This window comes from Phycodurus eques, chromosome 15, assembly GCF_024500275.1.
Source record: "Phycodurus eques isolate BA_2022a chromosome 15, UOR_Pequ_1.1, whole genome shotgun sequence".
Lineage (NCBI taxonomy): Eukaryota > Metazoa > Chordata > Actinopteri > Syngnathiformes > Syngnathidae > Phycodurus > Phycodurus eques.
The window spans coordinates 20,943,160-20,966,430 of record NC_084539.1 but is presented as its reverse complement, the minus strand read 5'-3'; the positions used below and the strand labels follow the sequence as shown (position 1 = coordinate 20,966,430).

At 42.0% G+C, this 23,271-nt stretch overlaps 1 protein-coding gene across 13 annotated transcripts in view; it reads right to left on the bottom strand.

The window, feature by feature from the left end:
* The window catches only part of LOC133414269 (disabled homolog 2-interacting protein-like), a 95,023-nt gene that overhangs the window by 20,492 nt on the left and 51,260 nt on the right, over nucleotides 1-23,271 (bottom strand). For 10 of the 13 annotated variants that reach the window (XM_061699561.1, XM_061699563.1, XM_061699562.1 and 7 more), the window contains 3 exons: nucleotides 4,952-5,105; nucleotides 1,656-1,754; nucleotides 143-697 (listed from right to left, as the gene is read on the bottom strand). In XM_061699561.1, coding sequence (XP_061555545.1) covers nucleotides 143-697; nucleotides 1,656-1,754; nucleotides 4,952-5,105 — 808 coding nt within the window. Of the gene's footprint in view, nucleotides 1-142; nucleotides 698-1,655; nucleotides 1,755-4,951; nucleotides 5,106-9,016; nucleotides 9,209-15,316; nucleotides 15,730-23,271 lie in introns of those variants that run through there. The other 3 variants (XM_061699573.1, XM_061699571.1, XM_061699570.1) reach the window with 3 other exon arrangements.

Sequence of the window (23,271 nt, the reverse complement as noted above, 5' to 3'; positions counted from 1 at the left end):
GCAACCCGAGTGAGGATAAGTGGAACGGAAGATGAATGAATTAATGAATTAATTTCTGGCTACTCCTGATATGATTTCAGAAGATAGTTGTTAACGTAAAATAGATATTTTCTGTACATTCTTGCGATATCATAACACTTACTTTGGCCTTGCCAGTGCTCTGCAGAATATGCACCAGCGCGCATGCCATCTCTTCCTTGTTCTTGACGCTGATGCCGGGCTCGAGCACGGAGCAAAGCAGCATGTAGTTGTTCGTGGTGTATTCGGCAAACTCCTTGTACATCTCCATGGGGAGGATGTTCATGCTCTGGTACCGCGCTTTAATGCGGATCATGGGTCCAGACGTTTTGCCCTTGGCAGGGTTAGGCATGCTGACCGGGTACCACTTCTCCACAAACTGCCGACCAGTCACCGCTGCCACAGGGATGCTGACCAGTCCGACGTAGTTGTTCTTGTCCTTCTTCTTCTTCTTGTCCGTGTCCTTGTAGAGGTGCGCCGTGATAGCACGCAACGCCGGCAGGTTATTGAAGTCAAAGTGCTCACCCCAAAAGACATTGTCCGTTTTGAGTTTGCAGGTGGTGCGAGCATACAGTGCGTCATCCAGGCACAGTTCACAGAAGTACTTCTTCTTGGCAGGGAGGTCCTTGGCCTCGATGAGCCACAGTCGCAGCATGTTCTCCACCCGCCGGCTGTTGTCCTGCATACGAGATGGTGACCGGAAAAGTGGTTAAGAAAAGATGTTAAAACATCATCCAGGGAAGAACGGCAACAATTACGCTGTCTCCTATGTACTCATCCATTGTTTCATCTGGTCGGACGACCAGGGGAGATAATAATACCATTAAAAGAAAAACACATTTAAGGGCCTTTTTCATGTAAAAAATACTATGTGTCTGAAAAAGGTTAAAAAAAAACATACTGTATAGTCATTTGAAAAGAGAACATATTACTTAATGCTGGTGTATCAATACTTTAAACTAGAAGCCTAATATTAAAAAGGACAAGGTTGAATGGGGTTAAGTGTGAAATGTCTCTGCGCCGCAAACCAAATGCTTCACTTGTGGTTAAGAGGTTTTTACATCTTAATAAAACAACAACAACAACAACACCATTTATGTTCTTGGTCATACTATGTTCCCAATCAATTTAAGTGTCTGTGTTGAAAACTGACTTACTGGCTAAACCTTCCTCCAGTGAAATAAAGTACAGGCCTTATACAGTATATATGTTGAAAAAAATGATGCAGGGCTGCTAGTTTCAGGATGAATTAATTTGGCCCAGTGATGTGCCACTTCGCTTGGGTTTGCAATACCACCAGCGATGCTTTGTTTGGAGGAGCTAATCGGCAGGGAGGAGCGGTCAAGACGTAGCACAGACCGTCACGGTTGAACCACTCGCTATTTGCTTATGGTAAGAAGGCAGTACCGTAAGAATTAGTAACAAGCACATATTTATTATGGTTAATAATATGTTGTAAATTAGTAATATATTTTACTGCTACAGCGGAACAACTCAAGAGAGGGAACCACCATGCCATGTCGGAAGTGTCTGAAGACGTAGTGGGAACCCATCTGTCAATCATCAGTTTCCTCCACTCCCATTGATTGGCCCGTCTGTGACATCACAGGTCAGTTAAAAATGTCCGCCCTCCTCACCTTGTTTGGCTGCACGGCCCTCCTCAGGTTCTCCATCCATTTGTCTCTCTCAGCTGACGAACGGCAGGAAAAGCATTTGCTCCCCGAGGAGGTCGTCACCTGTGGAGACAAATGCCAAGATGAGCGTCAAAGAACCGAACAGTACTTGTTCCAGTTTCACAAAGCAGTCTCATGTTATATTTAGTTTTAATTTTGTTTTTGGTGACTAGCTAACTAACTATAACCTCTCACATTGCGCATTGAACGAACTCACTCGCTAAAAATCTAAACAAGCATACAGCTATTGAGCTAGCTAATTAGCTACCTAACTTACTAATGTCACTAACTCACTACCTAGCTTACTAATGTCATCTAACTAACAAGATAGTTCTGGCACTATTGAGCTAACAGCTACCTAACTCACTATCTAGCTAACTAATGTTGACTGACACATAACCACTCCTCTTGTGCCATTGCGCTAACGACCTAAAAACAAAACAAACGTAGCACTGTTAAGATAACTATATACCCAACTATCTAGCTAAATATCTAAACATCAGTTACTGTATAACCTAAGCTCACGCTCAAGCTACTGAGGTAACTAAGTAGCAACATCATTAATAACCTTTCTCCATTGATATAACTGGCTAACTATCCATCTAGCTAACAATTGGGCTTAGTAAGTAACTAGCTAACAACATAAACAACCTTGCTCTCCTGAGCTAACTATCTATCTGCCTAATGAACAGCGATCAAAACATAACCTCTCGCCATGTGGTAATGAGCCTAACATCAAACATACATTTTTTGCCATTGGGCTAACTAACCACATACCAAACACCATAAACAACCTCCGAGGTATTGCTATCTAACTAATTATCTAGCTAACTAACTAACTAACATCAAATAACTCATCACTAACCTTGCACTATTCAGGTAACGTACTACAATTAGTTAAATATAATGAGGTAACCAATGAGCCAACAACATAAACAACCATAGGGTGATTGAGATAACTACTAACTCACTAACTAACTAAAGTAAATTATAATCTAATGTCTCACCAGAGGTAGCTAACTAGCAACATCATAAATAACCTTGCGCTATTGAGCTAACGAGCTAATTGACTGCTCTTCTTGAAGATTTCACTTTTTTTTTAAATCTGTTTTGCTAAACTTCTCTGTTCTTCACCACTTGCCTGCCTCGCACACCCACCCACAACCTCCACTTGAAAAGCTCCTGTGTGGACCCGCGTGATGTGCATGTGACGGCAGTGCTGATCAGGGGCAGCACCATTCGTAGTGCGTTGCAAATTACACCGGGTTATCAGGAGGTTAAATCCCACCGCCGGCGACGTAACAGATTACCCCCTGCTACACTTCCATTTTTCAGCCAACCATTAAAAAAAAAAAAAAAAAAAAAAGCACAATAATTTCCGATTGCTTTCACACTGAGTACTCATTACGTCACTGTCACTTTAATCCGAAATCCAAATAAAAAGCGATTTAAGGTGCTTAATGTGTCCTCAGCGTTATAATCTTTATGTAATCTTTAGAAAGCCTCAGCTGGTCGTAGTGCGCTCACTCCAGCTGAAAGGTGGGGGGCATTCCTCCTCCAGCTAGCTTAGCATCTATGTTGCTGAAGTAGCTGCAATGCACAACGACTTTGAACTAACTAGCAAATTATAACCTCTCCCCATGTTGTGTTGTGTATTGAGCTAACTGGCTAACTAACATCCATCACGACAAAAAAAACTCACCTTGTGCTATCTAGCCAAATAACAGCAATTAAAATAATAACCTCTGGCACTATTGATATAACTAGCTAGTTAACTACATAACCAAACAACAGCCATCATGAAAAAAATTCTAAAAGTGCTATCTAGCTAACTAACGGTCGTGCTTCTGTCCAACAGTACATTTACAACCTAAATTCTAATGTCTGTTGCATGAAATTGTATTAATGTATTCTCAAAAGTATTTTGTAGTTTGTCCAATCAGATTTCAGCCTCTGCTTTATGTGTTGCCACGTAAATCTAATCTTCAAAATCAGTGACACTGGCCGATGTAACTTCAAAAGTATTTGCAATTGGATTGATTCAAATTCGTCCTCTGATGTCAGCATTGTTTTCGTCCCGATTGGTTAGTCAGAGCAAAACTTGTTACACAAAACACGACTGTACATACAATACACAATACATTTAATGATCAGCATCTCTGATGAGCGTGACGTATTATAGTACAAATTTATATGCTTTTGAGTCACTGATGGTGTAGTGGTGCACTCGCCTGACTTTGGTGCGGGCAGCGTGGGATCAGTTCCCACTCAGTGACGGTGTGAATGTGAGTGCGAATGGTTGTCCGTGTCTATATGTGCCCTGCGACTGACTGGTGACCAGTTTAGGGTGGAGTCCGCCTTTCACCCGAAGTCAGCTGGGATAGGCTCCAGCGCCCCGTGACCCAAACCAGGATAAGCGGTGTTGACAATGGATGGATGGATGGATGGATGGTATATGCTTTTGTCATGTTACAAGATAAATATTGATTCTGTTGCGTTCTTTGTAGTGTTGAGGGCTTATATAATTGCGACTTGATAGTGGTTGCGATGTGATAGTGGTGGTATTAAGAGGTGGATTAAAGCGGGTCAATCCCTACTGAAGGCCCAGGATCCAAACCACTCGCCAAGGACTAATGGCGACTAAAACATTAATCTCTGTCCATGAGTGATGGTACTACGTAGCTAACTAGCTAATTGCAAAAATAACAGCTCATGTTTTATTTAGCTAATTTGCTAACAGCCATCACAACATAAAAGCTCACTAGTTAATTCCTACAAACAACTTACCAACCAAAACTAACTAACTAACAGTCATCACAACACTCAACTTGTGCTATCTTGCTAACTAATAGTGATTAAAACCTCTCACGGGCCGCTAATGAGCTATCTAACTCAACAAAGTAGTAGTAAGTACAGGTACAAGTACAAGTAATAACTACAACTAACCAACCAACAGGCATCACAACATTAACCCTCACCTAATGCTATCTGCCTAACTAACAACAACTAAAACATACACTCGTACCAGGCGCTATTCAGCTAGGTAACTAGTTAACTACATAACCAATAAACCCCTCAACAGCGTAAAAAAGACTCACCTGTAGCATACTACATGCTTAACAACAACAAAAGCATAACTTTTCACCAGGCGTCATCTAGTTACCTAGTTAGCTACCTAACCAACCAACCAAGGATTAATATTTTTAACAGAATGATACATCCATAAATATTCAACTATCAACTATCCATAATGGCCTCACCTCGAAGCAGTAGTCCTGGCCGAGGATGCTGCTGTGCACGGGTTTGATGATAACCTCGTCCTCCATGCTTAAGTCCAGGGCTTCCACAGCGCTGCTGGGACTGAGCAGTGACTCATGGGAGCGAGACTCCTTCAGCCTTGGCATCAGATGAGATCTAAGCAGAAGCAGAAGAGGAAAAGGACTGAGTCAGAAGAAGTAGAAGAAGGAAGAGAGTCGACGGGAAGGGCTAGCATATGTGCCGCGCACGCTAGTTAACAAAGCGTGGGAGGAAAGTGTGAAGGCGCCGCGAGCAAGTCCTTCTGCGACATCACCATCATCAACTTCATTATCATCAACTAATGGAAGCTTGCTGTATCACGGCCATTACATGAGTAAGCAAGAAGCCGAAGAAGCCACATTGATTCGCATTAATGCCAGACAAATGGAAATACGCCTCACAAGCAACATCAACAAAATGAAGAAGACAACAGATGTGTTGCGAATCATTCACCCATTCCAACTCCCTAATCACTATATAGGGATTTTTATATAGTGGACTATATTGTTCACTCATCAGTCAAATGAAAAATAGGCTGTGTTCTGTATCATTCACTCATTCCCACTCCCGACAGTATGTATTTGTTAGGTTGATTTTCGCACTTTAACTCCAATCATTTGTGGCAAACAAAGTGAAAATAATTTTTCTGTGTCGGCCCAATACAACAAGGGCTATAATACTTTTCTAGTGACCACCGGATGTTCACTACTTTTCAAGATGCATTGTGGGATACATTAAAGGCACTATAAAGGAGATACCCTAGTCACTACACAATCGAGCAGCACTGCAAAGTGGCCAACTTACTATATATGGCACAACGGAAGTGATTCCGAACACCAAGTACTAGTACCTTCTTTGTCCTCACTAAAGGACAATAACATAACTTTGGACTAATTGACAACTGCATGCTACTAGTACTACTTGTGAAATTATATCACTCTACTAGTTAACATCTAGCACTTTCACTAGTAGCAACTCAAGTAGTGCAAAATTTCGCTTCACTCGTCTCGTAACATGCAATTGTCTTCTACCGATTATCCATCGAGTAATTGGATAAAAATTTATTTTGCATTATTAAACAACAAAAGCAACAACAAAGTCCATGTAAGGTGCCAGTATAATTTCTGTCCACTTGGGGTCGCCATCCTCATGTTCGATACTGTCGAATCTGTGACTTGGGAGTGTCTGTGGCTTTAAAAGGCGGTGTCTGATCTCCTGAGTGACGTGTGCGTCAGCGAATCACAGTATGGTTAGCTTTCGCTGGCTCAGGTTAGCGGCTGGTTGTTAACTGGCTAACCATTAGCCAGTCTGCTGTTGAGTAAGTGGTTCATGCTTCAGCAGTAATATTAATCCATGTGGAATAATTATTCCTACAAAACATTGAGGCAGAAATTGCATTTATTCAATGTCCGACTCATGCGCAGAAATTTTAAAAGCAAGGACAAAGAACGTACATGGACCTTACACTGGATATCAAGGATATCGAATAAAAGGCTTTCCATACCACAGTATAGGGTAAAGATAAAGGATAACACAGTGAAGTGGTGGTGCTGCCGTCCCTAAGACTAACAATGTCCTCATACGGACTTCAGTATTTTGCCAATGATGGAGTAGGATTAGCCTACTTCCTCTCGCCGTGCTTGCTGTTCTATAGAAACACACTTATGTGTAAGTCATGCAGTGTAATAGAGCCGGAGTGTGTCTGGGCAGCAACCTGCAAGCTTTACTTATGCATCCTGGAAAAAAGAATAGCGTTCATGTGATTGTCGGGCTGTCGGAGCACTCAAGACGCGACAGCGAAAACTTGACTAATGCATTGCACGTCTCAATAACAAAAGCCTTGGAAGGAAGATGGAGGAAAAAAATATTTTAAAAATCCGTGCATCTTGTGCGGCCGTGGCGGCATTGTTTCAGTACAAACACATGCACAAGATGGAACGTTCCAGTCCACATGACGTGAATCTAACAATTTAACACCGCTTTGTGCAACATGCGTGGCAATCTTAATACCCTGCCAAGACAAAATGTTTTCTCGAGAGGCTTTCAGAGGCTTCTGAACGCACCTTTTTTTGCATGCGCAAACCCAAACGGTGATTACTCCCTAAACTAAAATTAAAAGACTCTTGACGTCATACTGTACGGAAAAAAAAGGCACTGATTGGGAATCAAGTCCGCTAAATAGAGTCAGAGCGGGGAGTTCACAAACTCGAGTCGGAGCACCGAATCATCAGCAGTGTATACAGCGAGTTAATGAATTAGTGACTGAAGCCATCATCTGAGTTTGCAGTCTTTCTGGTGAGTCCCCAAACTGGAGTTAGCCAAAGAATCATCTGAGTCTGCAGGGTTTCCGGTGAGTCGGCTAACTCGCATCATTGAACTCGGCGATTTTCTTTACTGACTCTAGTTAGGTGGCTCGCAAACACATACCACTGATTTCGATCATTTTAAATATAGTGGACTTCAGAGATTTGGTTCGCTGAATTCACAAGTGAACTGAATAATTTATGCGTGTGACTCAGAGTCCAACACATAAACTAAATTTACCACCACTACTGGATACTGAGGAGTTGTCGATACTTTTGGCCAATTTAAGTCGCTTCACGTGTCCAGTTGTCGGAAATACTCAACAAGCAGAGCCGCTTGTACAAAGTGTTAAGTCAAAAATAGGGCTTTCGTCTTGTGCCTTGAGTGTTGCGTGGGAAGAAATTTGGTGCCCTCCTTTCTTTTTTTACCCCTCCTTCTTGTGTTTGCTTCCGCCTTTGTCCAGTGCCACAGGGCTGATTGAATATTCAGGTCAAGAAGTGAGCAGCAGCGTTTCCTCTCTTCTTTCCAATCACTGCCGGTGCAACCGTCCTTCGGCGCCCCTCCAGCGCTAATGCTGCCGTTACGCAAGCGCTTCATGGTACCTACTAGTTACAAGTGCAGTTTGTGCAACAAAAAGACACCACTTTTATGCATTTTGTTACTGTGTTGTTGGCTTTTGCGATGGCCTCACACAACTAGGGACAGTGCTCGTGGCAGTGTAAGATCAAAATCCTTATAACATCTTTTATTGGATATAAAGTCATTTTAATCATCTTTTTTAAATTATAAAACTGATTTAGAAATACATTAACATTAAATGTTATTACTTTCAAACATACACATACTTAACTGAACACTTTTGGAAAATAAAGTTGTATATTTTGAGACAAAGTCTTCAATGTACTAGTCAGAGCACCCACAAAAAACATGCAAACACACAAAAAAAACATGCTCACTCAACGCAGGAAGACCGGAGCCGGGATTTTAACTCTGCACCGGGCAGACGTGCAAACCACGAACCCACCATGCTGCTTTCACTCACTCATTGTAAATGTAATTACTGTTTCCATGGCGCTCACCACCGGTACGCCGCAGAGTGGTGCTCAGCATTAAGTCAACCTTTGACCCCTGACCTCAGCACACTACTTAAGCACGAATCATTAGCGTGACTTTTGAACTCCTGGTGGATTCACCGTTCCGGCAGCTGCCACTGGAGTTGTGGACAAAACGCTGTGCTAGCTGATAACCTATTGACTTCATGACTGTGATTTTTCTGGTATTTTCCTATGTATGCATACTCAGTAAACCGAATCCTGTGAGTCTGCCGCTGTGTTTCCACGTGAGTCAAATCTTCTGAGTGCGCTAATTGGCTTTGTGTACTTAGCAGCAGCCGGCAAGACATCGACAACCTCGAACCCTCGATTCCTGATTCAGTACAAGGATTCGAATCAGCAATAAGAGTGATTCAGGAAGCGAGCGGCTCTCCTATTCGGCATTGCCTGCGGCGCTGAATATTTTCTGCTGTCAAGTCCACACATGCTCTCGTGTTTTTTTTTCTCCTCTGCCATGCAGCTCATTTGCTCCTCTCCATGAACCTCTTTACGTGAAAAAAGACACTGATGCGACCCTCGCCCGAGCCCTCCACAGACCGCGAAGAGATATTTCCACAACTCCCGGTAGATTCCCACACCCTGGATGAGCTCTCGACACAAAGGCACACTTACACCCTGCTGCTGAGCAAATGAAACATGGTGCGGCGGAGTCTCTCCAGGACGGAAGCGCGACTCCCGCGTCGCTCTTGTGGCTCGCATTCCTCAAAAGCAGATGTCGGTCGTTTTGTTTTTTTCCTCTCGCTTTTTGCTGACCTGCGTTACGGAGAGTCCTGGGAAATGCGATGGGAGAGAGAGACTGCCCCTCTGAGCACAAGCTCCCCAAAGGATGTGTGTTGCTAGCAACACAACACTCCTCTCAACATTTAAAAAGACAGCGCTCCAAATGGTCAGGAGTCACTGAGATTTGAGATAAAACAAGGCGGGAAGATGTCAAGGTTTTTGCAGGCGGCATGAAAGGGGAGACAAAGGGGAGACTCTGACATCGTAACAAATGACATGGCATGTGCTAGTGTCTATAAAAACCCTTTCCTGAGTATGACTTCCAACACAACAGCATGGGACAAGTATCAGTTGTCAGTGTCAGAACAACCACCTGGGAAAAGGCAGCGTGAAAAGGGGCTACTATGACCGATAACATTCTAAATGCCAAAATCAACAACTTTCAAAACAGGTCGGGGGAAGTGGGTGGTCAGGTACTTTAACTTATTCACTGCCGTGGACATTTATATCTGTCAACTGGAATCCAACCGTTTACTGCCATCAACGTATATCTTCGTCAAGTCTGTCTCTGTGTAACTCAGGTTTGTAATGCACTGTAACGAATAACAGATCACTGTAGATGGCGGGATTGTTTCCTTTTGGATTTAAATTCAGCAGAGCTTTTGATTTGAAGATAAAGATTAGGGGGGTGAATCTCGGCTTGTCGCGTCGATTATGAGGGAGAGAAATGCAGACACGTTGGAAGACGGACAGGTTTAGCCACCTGACACTCGAACAGAGTATGTACTCTATTTGTATGGTATGAACTGAGTATACGCCGTTAAGACTTGTTTTTGTTTTATAGTATGAGGTGTAACAGAAACAATTGTTCTGCTTGACGTTTCTTCACAAAAAGCTTGTTTTGTCCACTTTTTGGTCAGAAACAGGTGTTTTTGGTGAAGCCAACCCATGTTCTTCTAAAGAAAAAGTATATACACATACAGTCTATATGGGGAACTTTGCTTTGAAAATGACTGGCAGTGAATGAGTTGGTCAACAGTGTGAACGGGTTTTAGTTGAAGCTGCTCCCAGAGTCCCAGTCTGGCAACTGGATGTATGACAGTGGATCTCCCAGGGACATATATGGAGCGCGAGTCAGCCTGGCAGGAAGTAGGGCCCCTCCCTCGCTGGTTCCGCCGTAGCAGGAAACGAAGGGGAAAACATGTCCAGAGAGTCAGGCACAGCGAATTACAGCCTTTTGGTATGGCGGGTAAACAGACACCAGCGTAGAATAGTAGTCGGTTAATGGTTAAATAGAGAGGCCCGCCCCGGGAGAAGGGTGGTGTCGGGGCGGGGGGTTTCCTCATTCCAGTCACTGCTTGTGATGATGTCATAGCTCACACGGGGTTTATTTGGAGTGCAGCTGCAGGGAAAATGGAACTTGGGGCGCGAATTCGTGACGGTGTAACAAGGTTGTAAGAAAGAATTGTCAAGTTCCGAGCTGGCGGCATTCTGTTTTTGATTTTTCTTTGGCTTTTTTTCCCATCAAGTAGACTTGAGTGGCTTGCTTTCTTCATGTTGTATAGTTGTTAACTTCTTTTTACACATGTCTAAACTGCCCAAAGATAGGAGTTCCAAGCTTGTGCTTATGTAGATTTAATTTTGAAAACCTTTTTCACATTGTCATTATGGGGTGTTATGTGCAGGAAAAAATGAATTTAATCAATTTTGGAATAATAAAGTATAAAGAATAATAATAATAAAGCGCTATGAATATTTTGCAGAAGCGCTTTGCAGCTGATAGCTTCAAATGACAGCTGGTTATTAATTTAGAAATATATTCATTTATTTTAGATATAGAAATACAGTAATGCATACTCGTCCATCCATCCATCCATTTTCTGAGCTGCTTCTCCTCACTAGGGTCGCGGGCGTGCTGGAGCCCATCCCACCTATCATCGGGGAGGAGGCGGGGTACACCCTGAACTGGTTGCCAGCCAATCGCAGGGCACATACAGACAAACTGTGAGGCACACGCTCTAACCAGTCGTCCACCGTGCCGCCATGCATAATCGTATTAAAAACAATTCTAATTCATTCTCACTGTGGCTATACTTTACCTGTTCCACGTAGCCGACAATGCCCGTAAATAGTCAATAGTGTTGGTTCCAGCCATTTCCTGCCTTTGCTAGCGTTACAGGTCAAAGATGACATTTAATCCTCTGGATGGTTGGGGGTGAAGTCAAAGTCAGCTTCGGCTGCCTGAAGACTCTAAATTGTCCATAAATATGAGTGTGAACGCTTGCTTGTTTACATTGTTTGCACCCTGCGATTTGCCGGCTACCCATCCCAGACAGCTGGGATAGGCTCTAGCTTACACAAATGAGGAAAATAAGAGTCATAGAAAATGGATGGATGCATTTTGATCCCAATTATACACCGTACATATCCTGATCCTAGAGGGCTGTTGCATAACCGCGCCGGTCACGCGGAACGAACAGCGTCGCGACTTAATTACGGCACCGTGTTCTTCCACCTTCTCCTTCTTCATTTTTTTTTTTTTTTTTTGCTTTGTCACTCGCGTCTCATGGACGTCCTCGTTTCCCGTCCCGCTTCTCTGACATCCCTTTCCCTCCCCCGACCTGAACGCGATCACATCTGAGTCCCTTGTCCGACTAAGGATGCCATGCAAGCGTTTAGATTGTGAACATCCATTCATGTGCATACAAGCGTTTTCTCACGCAATGCCCCCCAACCCCCCCCAACCTGAGGCTGGCGGCAATGGGGGGGTGTCGCATACAAATATAGACTGACACAAATGTTAGCTTCCAGGGGAATCAATGCCATGATATGACAAGTGCAGGGACACAACATAGATTCAAACCCTTCATCAGTGGTTCACAAACTGGGGTGAGCGAGCTATATGTTGGGGGTCTGCAAAATAATTTGTAGTAAATTATTGTCCTATCATTTTAAAAAGAAGCGCATATCTATATATGGGGACCCACACATAAACAAAACGAAGGGGGTCCTTGGAATAAAATTCTCATTTAGACCTGCTCCACGAGAACTGAGTCCTTCCTCCATTTCACAAAATTTTGGACCAATCCACGCTGGGAACATTTTAGGTAAGGCCCTTCCAGAGTTAACCACGACCTCAAGACACATTCAACACCTTTGAGATGAACTGGAGATTGGAGGAGGTCCAACACCAGTCCCTGCAAAAACCAGCAAAACACCCAGATACACTCACGATCTTGTAGAAAGTTGTTCCAGAAGAGTGAAGGTTTTGGTCCTATGACATATTTGCTGCAGTGTATTATCACAGTGCAAAAAAATAAAATCTAACCAAGATGAAATATCTCAAATCGAGGTAAAATCTGCTTGTTTTTTTGTCTGCCAAGATATCTCTCCTTATCAGGCCGGTTTTGTGTAAGGGCATTTAATTTGCTTCAAGATGTTTTTAGACTAATACAATAGTTTTAAGGTTTTTTTTAGTCTAGCTATGTTTACTTTCTTAAAAAAAATCTTGGCAAGTCTACTTTTCCTTTTCTTTTATGAGATAATTTTGCTTAAATTAAGTAACGTATTCCGAATTTCATTCCTTCTTTCTTAAGCCAAGTCTTTGCAGTGCAGACACATTGTTGTAGCATATATGCGGTGCACTTCCCTACAGTAGCTCCTCATCCATTACAGTATGACCTGACCTTACAAGCAATTAGGCCCCCTTTACACGGACGACTGCGCCGTCTTCTTCCTGCAGCCCGATTCCAAGATGGAATCAAGCCGGGACTGAGAGGCAGCAACGCACAACCAGTAATCGGAGATAAGGAGTCAGCCACTCGGCTTGGCTGCGACGAATGGGACTCGACCTTTAGACTGAAGGTTTAGTACTGCGACTGCACGTATATTTATATAACGAGCTACACCGACAAGGTAGCCAAAAGGATAGGGGGGCGATTTGTGATTCTGACATGGCGGAACAAAAACATAGCAAAAAGCGGAACTAGGGACCTGGATCTCATGTTTAACACCAAAGACTCACTTCTCCTGTGCTGAAAGAAATAGTTGCTGATCTACAACTGTTTTATAGGTCACACTGACTGCTGGTGGCGGACCATGTCAGCAATGTCCCGCTTTGTTGAGTTCTGTGTGAAAGGCAATTTCTCAGTAAGAAACAAGATAGTGTTAGCGACTAGCAACCGGAACAAAAAGTGACCACGTTAGAAATTCTTGCAAGATGATGGTCCGGTTGTGTTGGTTCGCTACAGTATTACATATCTAAGGACAGAACGTGCAACTGGTTTGGTCGGGTATGACAGAAATGTGTCGTTGTGTTCTGCTTCATTGGATTCTGTGTGAAAGGCACAGGTGATTTTTGCTGTGTGAAACAGGCTAGTGTTTGAGTCTCCCAACTGGAACAAGATGCAACTACATCTGTTTGTGTTGGTTCTCCACACGAGTACAAAGCATCTAAGGACAGGAAATTCAAGTGGTTTGCTCGGGTTTGACCAAAATTTTTACTTCGTTGGGTTGTGTCAACTGGTTTACTCGTGTAGGACGGAAATTAGTCTTTGTGTCTGCTTCGTAGGGTTCTGTGTGAAAGACACAAACAATTTTGCAAAGACTAGTGTTCAGCGTCTCGCAACCGCAACAAAATATTAGAAAATCTCTCAAGAATGTGGTCTGTGTTCTACAGTAACAAATCCAAGGTGAGGACATTCACATGCTTTACTTGGGTATAATAGAAATGTGCCATTGTGTCCTGTTTTGTTGGGTTGTGAAAGGCACAGTGATTTTCTCTGAAATTCTTCACGAAAGATGCTAGTTTTAGTGACCTCCAACTGGAATAACAAGCGACTATGTTGTCTGTGTCTGTAGACAACCAACTGCAGTCACACATATATACAAGGACAGGAGACGTATGTGATTTGCTCTGGTATGATGGAAACGTGCCTGTTTCCTTGGGTTCTGTGTGAAAGGCACTGGTGATTTTGCGAACAATTTTCACGCAAGACGCTAGTTTTAGCGACTCACAATGGGAACAAGATGTGACTATGTTAGAAGGTCTCTCAAGCTTGTGATCTGTGTCAGTTCTCAGGACATTTGCATGGTTTGGCTTGGTATGACAGAAGCATGCCATTGTATCCTGTTTCGCTGGGTTCTGTGTGAAAGGCACAGGCAAACTTTGCTGTCTAGAAGATGCAACTATGTTAGAAAACCTCTCAAAATTGTGTCGGTTTCTATAGTACCGCGTATCTAAGGTCAGGACATTCACATGTTTGGTTTGGTTTGCTCCACTGTGATGAAACTGTCTGATTTGTAGTGTTCTGTGTGAAAGACTGAGGTAATTTTACGGAAATTCTGCATGAGGCCAGTTTCAGCGACTGGCAACCGGAACAAGAAAGTCTCTCAAGATTGTGGTCTGTTTGTCTCTACAGTGCTGCTCTAAGTGCTAGAGGACTCTGCATCTTTTTGCACAATTGTCAAAAAAAAATAATAATGTACCGGCATTACCAGATAACTAGCAACCCTTTACTGCTCAGTGACTGGTTTTTTTTTTTTTTTGTCAATGTGTTTCTGTCTCCAAGTGTTCTGTAAATTGACTGTCTGTTGTCGTCCTAGAGCGGCTCCAACTACCGGAGACAAATTCCTTGTGTGTTTTTTGGACATACTTGGCAAATAAAGATGATTCAGATTCAGATTCAGATTCAGTTGCAGGTGTCTATAGAAAGACCATTCACATGGTTTGCTCGGGTATGCCCGAAATAACAGTCATCCAACCGTTTAGGATTAGGAGCACAAGAAAGTTCGCCCTAAATAACACATGGAACGTCACAATCCACAAATGTACATGTGACTCATCATCAGTGCCAAGACAGAACCCTGACTAACCACCAAGAGTATCACCCGTGAAATCATCCCTGTGGACACAACGCGACGTGTTGCTCTCCTCGGCCCGCTAGCACCTCTCCGGGAAAGGATAGCAACCCCCATCGGCTGCAGTGAAATCCCTTTCTTTAGCCTCTACCGGAATTAAAAACAATCACTCCCTTGCAAGGGAGGCCTCTTGGGAATTACAAGGAATTATATAATAATGACACACACACCACACACACACACACACACACACAACCACTGGATGCAGTCCCTCCTGTTAAAAAACGCCCAACAGCAATCCGACGGCACGTGAAGCGGCGGGATGGAACTCACCAGGCATCGTCAGGATTCCACAGAGCAAGCGAGCGACTGCGAGGATGGACAAGAGGAAGGGGGGAGGCGGGGAGCGAGAGATGGATAGAAGGGGGAGGAGGAGGAGAGGAACAAGAACCCCCGTGAGGCAAGGATGGTTGATTTTTTTGTTTGCCCCCCCCCCCCACCCCCCACCCTTTTTGTTACTTGACTTCCTCCTCCCTTGCGCTTCCTTATCCGACTGCAGAGCTATGACGACTCCTTCCAGTCCCGTGAGTACATGCCCCACTTCCCAGGTTTGGATTCGAGGGGGGCTGGGGGGGGGTGGGGGTCGGACGATGGCGGTTTTCGGCTCCCTTTTGTCCTTCTGTCCGGCTCAACCTCTCCCTTTCTCTGTCAGTGATTGACTGCACCTCCCCATCGCTGTCTCCTCGTACAGGGAGGAGCCTGGCTGTGGTGTGCAGCAGCAGGCAGGCAGGGAAGGAGGGAAGGAGGGAGGGTGGGTGGTGTGGGTTCTATCACATGGATATGTGTGTGGTGCAGGCCAACTCATAGACAGACAGCATGTACATAGACAGCTGTTTGCGCATTGACTTGCACGTCTGTGCCATATTGGATGTGGCAAAGTAGAGAGATTAGTGAGGATTGCCTCATTTATTTGCCGCTTAAAGATGTACAAAGCGTTCACTGTGGGGGATAAAATCCAGACCCACACACAATAGGTGAAAATCCACAATATTGAGAGGCCATGCTCAAGCACATTTAAGCTTGTTAACAACTGATTCACTTTCCAAAGTACAAAGTATTCTTTTAGGGCCAGTTCTCGCTCTCTAGTTCTTCAAATATGAGGCATTATTGGTCACTCCCACTTGAAGTTAACACTAAAACTGACATAAAACGAGAGAATTACGCATTTTATATTTAAACACCAAAAGGTTTTCACGAAAGCCTGCTAGCTTAAGGCTAACATTTAATGTGAAACTTCATAGACGGGCTTACAGAAACAGAATTGTGCATAAATGTTATGGTAATTTTCATACTTTAAACAATTCCTACTTTACGCATACAAACAGAGCATCCAACAATACTCACATGCATATAACACTAATTGGAGCTTAGAGAAGTTGCCTCTTCTTCTTGCTCTTTACGACGCTAGCATCCTTTCCAGAAGAGCTCAATGCTGCCCGGCATGTTGTGGCACAACGTGGTACTACACTGAAGACTCGCAACTCAGAATTAGGACTTGCCTGTATACTGTAAAAACCCATAAATAATGATAAATGAAGATAAATCTACATAAAATACTGTACATATTGCAGTATATGTGTGCTAGATACACTGCACACAAAGAGTTAGGGATATTCTCAGCTTTCGGGTAAAATTTCAGGACAAACCTAAAATGCACCCTAACCTTTACAGGTGATCTTAATTTGTTTAAAATGTTATACTAACTTATCCAACTTATTAATGTTCCAGTACTTTGTGCACAGCTTGCTGTTCGCTCACAAGGAGCTAAACGGCAAAATTCACAACCGGTTTTTAATCCATAAAAATGTCGAAGGACGGCCACTTCTATGCCTTTCTGTGACTCTCCGTTCTTTATCACTATGGCAAAAAAAGTTGATCAGCCACATCCAATATGGCTAACCCAATTAATGAGGTGTCTATGTGTATACGTCTATGGCCAGCATAGCCCTGCCCCCTAACCGCCCTCCTTCTCCCTCGTGTGGCTCTACTGGTGCTCTTTGTCCTGTCAACTGTCCTGTTACTTTCCCCCAGTCAGCTGTTGTTGTTGTTTATATTCAGTATGACACGCCTATCAGGGGCAAATTACTAAACAGTAAAAATAATGAAAATAAAAATAAAGGGAGGCTGGTGGAGGGGTTTATTTCTAGAACCGCCGCCAACGGACAAAGGGCAGCTGTGGCGAGCGCTTTGGGCCCTGCTACTCTCCACTCCCTCCACGTCCGTGTTGAATGATGTCATCAAACATGACATCATCCACCCCATTCTTTTCGGGACAAACAGTACCAACACGCACACCAACACAATGCAGCCAACAAAAGGGATGTAGAGGAGTTGAAAAAAACCCACAGTATGGTACTGTGGGTCATAGTTTGCGTCCCCGCTATCGAATTTGAAGTTGCGTGCTCTTCAATGTAGTAGCACGTTGTGCCACAATATTCCAGGCAGCACTGAGCTCTTCTGGAGGTAAGTGTAATTAACAGCAAGAAGAAGAGGAGGCCCTTTTTCAATGTTTATGCTGATTTCCCTTAGCACGTCTATGGCGGTTCCCATTATATGTTAGCATTAAGCTAGCGGACAAAAGTGAGACACAATTTTGTGGTTTGGTTGAATTTGAATATTTAACTCTTATTTTTCCTTGCGCATTACTTTTTCTGCAAAAAATCTTAGGATGTCGTTTTGACTTTACTGAAAAAAAATAAAAAATAAAAAATGTCAGATGTCGTTTGTCCCACTTCTTATATGAAAATGTTAACTTTGGTAAAGGAGTCTGCAAGTGAAAGCATGTAAAATTATGTCATTATTGCATCGGATGATAAAACTTTTTTTCCCCCCTTGTGCGTTACTTTTTGTGTAAAAACGTCGTTGGATGTCGTTTTGGTTACTTGTTTATATGAAAATGCTAAATTTTGTACGTAGGTGTGAAGCGATTATTCAAATGATTGCGTTATCATTCTAGGTTATCAGATTAGCGTTTTCCCTTGCTTTTGTAGCTGTGTTCTTAATATTGTCGTACGTATTCTTAGCTCCAGCTAGCACGTAGCCGAGATAGTAGCGTAAGCAGCTGGACGCGGCTGTCGCTGTAAAGAAACACTGATAAATTAAATTACAGACCTCTCTCTGCTTTTTCTGCGGGGGGAAAAAAAAAGCTGAAGAAATTTCAACCTTCAAAGGCTCTCTGCTGCTCTTCCCCGATGGGGCGAACGCTGTCGCTTGTTGTAGCCACGGGGCTAAATTGTATTTAAGAAAATTGATTTAATTGCATAGAATTAACACGCAACATCCATTCACACTCAGCTAAAAGGTGTGAATTAATTTAAACGATTATTTTTTTTCAAACTAAATTAACGTTGCAAAATGAAACCCAATAAACGCAGGTTCTGAATAAAGCCATGGGGTCGTCTGTGTAATTAGTTTAATTTCTCCTAAGTAGTGATAAGACTTGTGGCAGAGGGACAATATTGGATTTTGAAAACAAATGGGCCAGGTCATTCGTAGATGAGGTTTAAAAAAGAACATTTCAAAGGTGCATGTAAAATAGTGTCTTTAGATAATAACATACTAATACATTCTAATCTTTAATTGTATTAATATAATTATAGATTCAAGGATTCAAGGACTTTGTCATACCAACACACATTGACGCATGATTCGGCACAAAATTTGATACCCAATGTCCCAGATTATCCCAGTAATTCTCAAGAGTTGTGATGATGAAGCAATTGTGTCATAAAACAAATGTAGAAATTGCAAAACAGCTATAAAATGTAACTTCTACCATCGAGTGGATCAGTATTTAATTGTTCTGCCTGCCATTATACGTCATTTTCATTTTCATTTTCATTCACGCCACCAAACAAATACGTAAAAAATATATATATATACTGAATAATGAAGATTTGCTCTCAATTCACTCACAAATTAAGCCTTGTTTAGTTAAACACATGGAAGAGCATGTAATTGTTCTGCCTGTTACTATACGTCGCTGGCATAGCTATATGAACAAAAGATACGTTATGTGTCGTAAATACATTTTTGGACCGATGAAGTGAAATTAGATCATACCTCTCACAGCGGCACTCAACTTGTGACATCCTTAACTTTCTACATATTTTTTTTGTAATCTGCTTCTCGGAAACTATGAATCCGTGTTTAAAAGGAGGCTTAAAAAAAACATCGGGCCCCAGAAGGGGGAAGGATGAGAGATAAGAGCGCTGTTTGAAGGCTTCATAAATGCTCGATCACGACAACAGCCCCGACCGTCGCTCTTTTGAAGGCTGTGATGCAGATATTCGGTCTCTGCGCATTTTAATGATGATGATGAAAGGCTCTGTTCGGATTTCGCTACGACTCACTATCCTCTGTGTAGTGCCCTATATAGTGAGTTACCATTTTGTAGTGTTCTTCGAATGTGTAGTGAGTACAGGTTATCCCTGATATTGATTAGTGCCTTCAAAAGTAGTGAACGACCCGATGGTCCGTGGAAGAGCAATATATCCCATAACGCATCACGCTGATACAGAAAAAAAAAAAAAAACAACAACACATCAAAACACAGATGGACATAAAGTACTTTGTATTGAAAAGTATTTATTTTTACAGAATAGTGTTCATTTGACTGATGAGTGAACAATATAGTCTGCTAACTGTGTATGAAAAAAATAACAAAAGTGAGTTTCAGACCCTCCACGGCTGGATGGCGGAAGCTAACTTCACAACATCCGGCCATCATCAGTTCACTTCGGAGGTAAAGTACAGGTATCAGTTGTCTTTTGGGATTCCATTTTCCGTTGATGTGTTGGTATTTTGGCAAATTTCTTTTTTCTAACCTTGGGTAATTTTTTTACACATTACAATACTGTAGAGTCCCATTTTTCTTATTCAAAAACATGTCACTAAACGTTAAGGAAAAACACACACGTTACAAATCTTTTGGGGCGTTTTTGGTGGAACAGATGAATGGCATTCCCATTTATTTCAAAGGGGAAAGTTCACGGCCATGTTCCTACCAAGCAGAACGGTTTGGTTCATTTATCCATAAAAAAGTAACACCAATATACAACTGAGCAGTTTGGTTTGTTTGGACATGATATAACAAGTGGCCAAGTGTGGTGTACAGTGTTCCCCCCAACTATCACTATTCATCATCCCCACCCTGATATTTATACTATATATTTATGGGTTTTTACAGTATACAGGAAAGTCCAAATTTAGAGTTGCGCCTTCAGTGTTGTACCACATTGTGCCACAACATACCTGAGGTCTACTCGATACCTGTCTATGGTGTTTAGCATTACATGCTAGCATTATGCTAGCCGACTTTCGTGAGATGAAATTTTATTGTTTGGTTGAACATTCTGATGTTTGCATATACAGTGTTTAAGTCTCTTGTAGGTGTCAGTTTTACATCAAATTTAATTAAGATGGGAGTGACAAATAAACAACATGAAGCACACTTTGCCTTTTATGAGGGAAATCGTTTCCTTTCCTCAAAGTGATGTTACACGATAGTCTCACATTTTTTGGCAGTGAGCGTGAGAACAGGCGCTAAAGCATGCGGTACACTAAATACATATTAAAGATTGGAACATATAAACGCGGGTTCACAGTTTGACATGGGTGTATGATGATGACCAAAAGAGCCGCTAAACCGGGCGCGAGTGGTCAAAATGCACGTTGCGGCCGCGTCGTGGCGTGAGCGGTTGTGGCCGGGGTGGTAACGTGGCTTTGAGGCGGCCCTCGGTATTCCCATCACGCTCGAGGCTCATCCATTACAGCTCATTAGACGAACAAGAGAATGAAAATAGGAGAGCGGAGAAAGAACATCAGCTCACAGAAGCCCCGTGGGGCTCGGACCTCAACACGGACGACGGATGAGTGCGCCGCGTGAACGTCCGTTTTACATTTTTCACGTACAGCGCACCGTGCGAAATGTTGACCAAAACTGCTGAGCTGTAACCAGTGTCATGATTACCAAAACACCGATTCATTGAAGACTTAAATTGTCGTTGATGTTACAAACCTAACATACAAAATGTTAGGTTAAGACAATGTCTTTTGATATTTTTAAAATGTGTTAGTTTCGCTGTGCATTAATTTTTCTTTACCAAGACTCTTGAACATGGCTCTTGATTTAGTAAACTCCACCAAAGATTTTGATTTCTTGTTAACTCTTTTATAACTTAACCTAACCGCTAGATATTGAAAATTCCAAGTATTCTGGCAAAAGGGGCAAAAGCACTTATTCACAGGACATTTTCATAATCAAAATAAGCAAAAAACGTCCAGACATTTTGAAGCTTAGGTGTTAAAGGGTTAATTTATAATTCTTTTTTTCCCCCTCACATGAATGAAAATGTCTCTCAATTAGCCCGGCAGCGTTCTAAGATGACCAGATGGCGCGCGGCAGTGTAAGAGAAACCTTTTCAGACGTTTCCAAGTCTGGACATACTTGACAGCGCAGTGTCTTCATCGACTGCCGCAGTCAAGTCACTACTGTAATATATTTGCGGACACTAGCTACCCGCAGGAGGACCCTATCCACAGATGTTAGCTTGGAACGTTGTTTACGGAAACAGAGGGGGGAAAAAAAACGTCCAAGAAAACAAACAAGGGAAAAAAAGCGAGCATGCCCTTGGCGAAGTGAAGCGCCTAAAAACACTGCGCTGACTCAAAAAGCGAGAAGGAAAGCGTTAAGAAGGTTTGAATCGCTCTCTGTTTCAATTTGCTGTGGCCTTCACAGAAATATGAAAATATTAACAAACTAAAGTTTATTTAGTGTTTATTAAGGACAAAAATGTCTGATGTTTATGAAAACGTACATAAGGTTCATTGAAGACTAATTGACTTTTGATGTTTTCAAAACGTACCTTAGTCTGATTGAAGATGACAAAACCATGAATGTTAATGTTCGTTTATGACTAATTACAGCCGATGTTTTCAAATTATGTACGTTAGCATCACTCTTAATTGTTTTGTATGTTTACTGAAATATGTATGTTAGGTAAACAACTAATTTTCTTTGATGTTTTCAAAACAGTTAGTTTTGATAAATACTAATTGATCTTTGATGTTTACAAAAACACACATTTTGCCTAAGACTAAATTGGATTAGATGTTCATGAAATGTTTTGATGCCTTCGAAATATGTAAGTTACGTTCAATGAAATGAACTCTGATGTTGACAAAAAAACATCTATTAATATTGTTGAAGACTAAATTGTCTTCAATGTTTACGAAAAACATGTTATGTTAAGTTCATTGACGACTAATTGTCTCAGCTGTTATGTTAATTGAAGAGTCAATTATTTTTGTTCCTGAAAATGCACGGTAGTTTAATTTCATTAAAAAATAGTCTATTTTCAAAACAAGTGCATTATATTCATTGAAGACCCAAAATCGTTGTTTAAAAAAAAACCAGATGTTTAATGAAGTGTACGTCAGATTTACGTTAACAATAAATAAGGAGACACCGTTCTTAAATTATGTAATAAAGTGGACACAATAACCCAAAAAGCCAGATGTGCACGTAAAGGGTTATTATGGACCCGGGGGGAGGTTTGGTCCTGTATATTGCGTGCGGTCACACCACCTGGGGAGAGTTTTCACTTTAATAACTCCAAATGTCATCACATTATTGAAAAAATACCCCCGCCCCCCAAAAAAGGCCGACCGACCCTCAGCACATGCACAGAAGGTCACAATCTGACAGCGCTACCTGTTGACATTACTCGAGCACTAGTTGTTGTTGCTTTACACGGGAATCGCCCTGTTTTGAAACCTGTGAATTTAAGCTGAATTGTCTTTGATGTAAAAAAAAAAAAAAAGACACACACACATTGCTAGTAGACGTAAAAGAATTTGAAGTGGTTCACATTCATCTGTCATAATGCTTAACATGACAATGCGACACAAATATCCCACATTTTGATTAATTTATGACATTTTGTGGGTGAGAATAAAACAATTAAACGCAGCTAAAAAGAACAGTGAGAATGTGTAAAAAAAAAAACGAAAAAAGTCGGATTGCATATTTTCATAGATTCCCTGAAAAAAGGTTGCATAACAAAAAAAAGATGTTTATGAAAAGAAATACCTGAAAAAAAGTTGTATACTTTCCAGAAAACATATTTATTTTAAACAAATGTTGAACCCGGGTCCTCAGAACTGTGAGGCTGACGCTCTAACCAGTCGGCCACCATGCTGCCGATTTTTGGACAAAAAGTAGTAAT